The sequence below is a fragment of the Egretta garzetta genome, unplaced genomic scaffold (assembly GCF_000687185.1).
Source record: "Egretta garzetta isolate BGI_Z169 unplaced genomic scaffold, ASM68718v1 scaffold260, whole genome shotgun sequence".
Lineage (NCBI taxonomy): Eukaryota > Metazoa > Chordata > Aves > Pelecaniformes > Ardeidae > Egretta > Egretta garzetta.
In genome coordinates this window covers 3,753,301-3,755,282 of record NW_009258662.1, presented here as the reverse complement: position 1 = coordinate 3,755,282, position 1,982 = coordinate 3,753,301, and the positions used below count along the sequence as shown (strand labels likewise).

The 1,982-nt window shown below is 52.5% G+C and overlaps 1 protein-coding gene across 1 annotated transcript in view; it reads right to left on the bottom strand.

Moving 5' to 3' along the window:
- The window catches only part of GATA3 (GATA binding protein 3), a gene marked incomplete at its 5' end in the record, with an annotated part of 18,014 nt that overhangs the window by 12,558 nt on the left and 3,474 nt on the right, over positions 1-1,982 (bottom strand). The window contains one exon of the mRNA XM_009648405.2: positions 1,799-1,944. Within this exon, the coding sequence (XP_009646700.1) occupies positions 1,799-1,944 (146 nt within the window). The remainder of the gene's footprint in view (positions 1-1,798; positions 1,945-1,982) is intronic.

Genomic DNA, 1,982 nt, shown 5'->3' with positions numbered 1-1,982 from the left:
CCGCTTTCCTATTCTGCCTCCCCCTCCGCTTGTTTGGATACGCTCAAGCTCCTGTGTGTTTGGGCTGGGGAAACAGAGCTGTTGTTTAGGAGTTATCTCCAGGGCTCAGATATCCGGCAGCTTTTTCCTAGGAAGTTAACTTTACACATAGAGAGAACGAGGGGCGGGGGGAAAAAAAATAGAAAAGAAAACGAGGTGCATGTGTTTAAGACAGAAGGGCCGGGGGGAGGAGGGGAAGAGAACAAGAGTGCTGCCCAAAAAAATTAAAAATCCTAGCCCGCACTTCCCTCCCTAGAAAGCTTTTCCTTTTTTCTAACAAGGCTATGAAAGACGAGGGAGACCAACATTTTCCTAGACGGGAAAAGCCCAGAGGAAGGCACAGAGAGGTTTCGCCCGCGGGAAGTTTGGGGGTAGAGGAACAAACCCACATCTTCCCCAAAACCCACACGGCCAGACAGAACCGACGCCGGTGCCTCTCGCAGCGCAACCCCTCCTGGGGTTGTATCCTGCAAACGCTTCCCAGCGCCTGTGGAAATAACACCGGTCCAATTTTGCGGGCATCTCACAGGCGAGGAAGCTGAATCCTTGCCTCTAAGAGCTGCCGGAGCGAGGCCATGAGCACCTTCACGGGGAACACGAGGCCAGTGAACCACCCCCTGCCTGCCTGCAGGATCCGGCCATGCCGGGCACAAGCCTCACGCAACCGGTCAGACCCATCCATCAGCTCAGAAACTCCACGGAGAGGCCAGAGCCGCTTTTCCTCTGCATTTTGAGCAGCCCCCAGGAGCCCGTCCACATCTTTAATCCTAACGAAACCAAACGTGCCTCGATTCGAAACATCCAATAACTTCCCAAGCAGGGAACATATTTTTTTTCCCCCCCTGCTTGATATATTTTTTCCCCTTGTGGTTTGCCTGATTATTTGCCAAATATACTTCAGTGCGTTTATTAGCCATGCCCACAGCTTCCAGACCTTTTTGTGGCTTCCAGGGAAATTCATAAATGGATCGCTGGGGATGCTTTAACATACTGCCTGGGCATAGTGCAGTCATGAGACTTGCAACTATTATTTCAAATATTTACGTGCGCTTTTTGTCTTGCTCCAACTTCTGTGGCCCCGGGCACACGCTCGGCTTTGCACACCCACCGGGCTTTGCCATCCCCTACCTCACGGCCTCGCTCACACCGACCCAGAGGGGAATGACACAATCTGAGACACACATGGCTCAGCTACAAATGACCACACCAGGTTCGAGCGGCACCAGGACCATCAAGCCCAAGCGCTTTGCAGGACCAAGGTCTGGCTGATGCCCCAGTGGCACCCAGTACCCAGCTTGGGTCCCCCCTCCACAACACTACCAGGCAAGAGGGATGGAGACACACTTGGGAAGGGGAGGACAGCAGTGTGGAGAGCCCAGGAGAAATCTGGTTCTCCTGATAATCTATGTGGGAAATGATTACTCTGCCCTTAGCCCCTGGAAAGAGCCACCATCCTTGTCTCGCCATCCAGAAATGCTGTGCGGAGGCATCTGCCCCATTACAACCTGGGAGAAAACTCTGTTCTGTTTTGCAAGGGTCTTGATTTTTTTAAACCTGTCTTGCAGTTTGCAAGAGGACGAGACAACCGAGGCCCACAGAGGCTGGGAGCATCTCACCGAGCATCCCCTCCTCCCAGCCCTGGGACACCGTGGGAACAGATTTTGGAGCTGTCTGAGCTTCCCTGTCCATCCCGAGCTGCAGACAAAAAGCAAAAGTTGCAGAAGAAAGAAAAGAAATAATAAAAATGAAGGAGACTCACCAGCCTTCTCTTGGGTTTGATCAGGGGCCGGTTCTGCCCGTTCATTTTGTGATAGAGTCCACAGGCATTACACAAATAGTGCCCGGTGCCGTCTCTTCTCCACAGGGGGGTTGAGGTAGCCCCACAATTTACACACTCCCTGCCTTCTGGAAACAAGAGAGCACATAGTTCACTTATGGAAAGT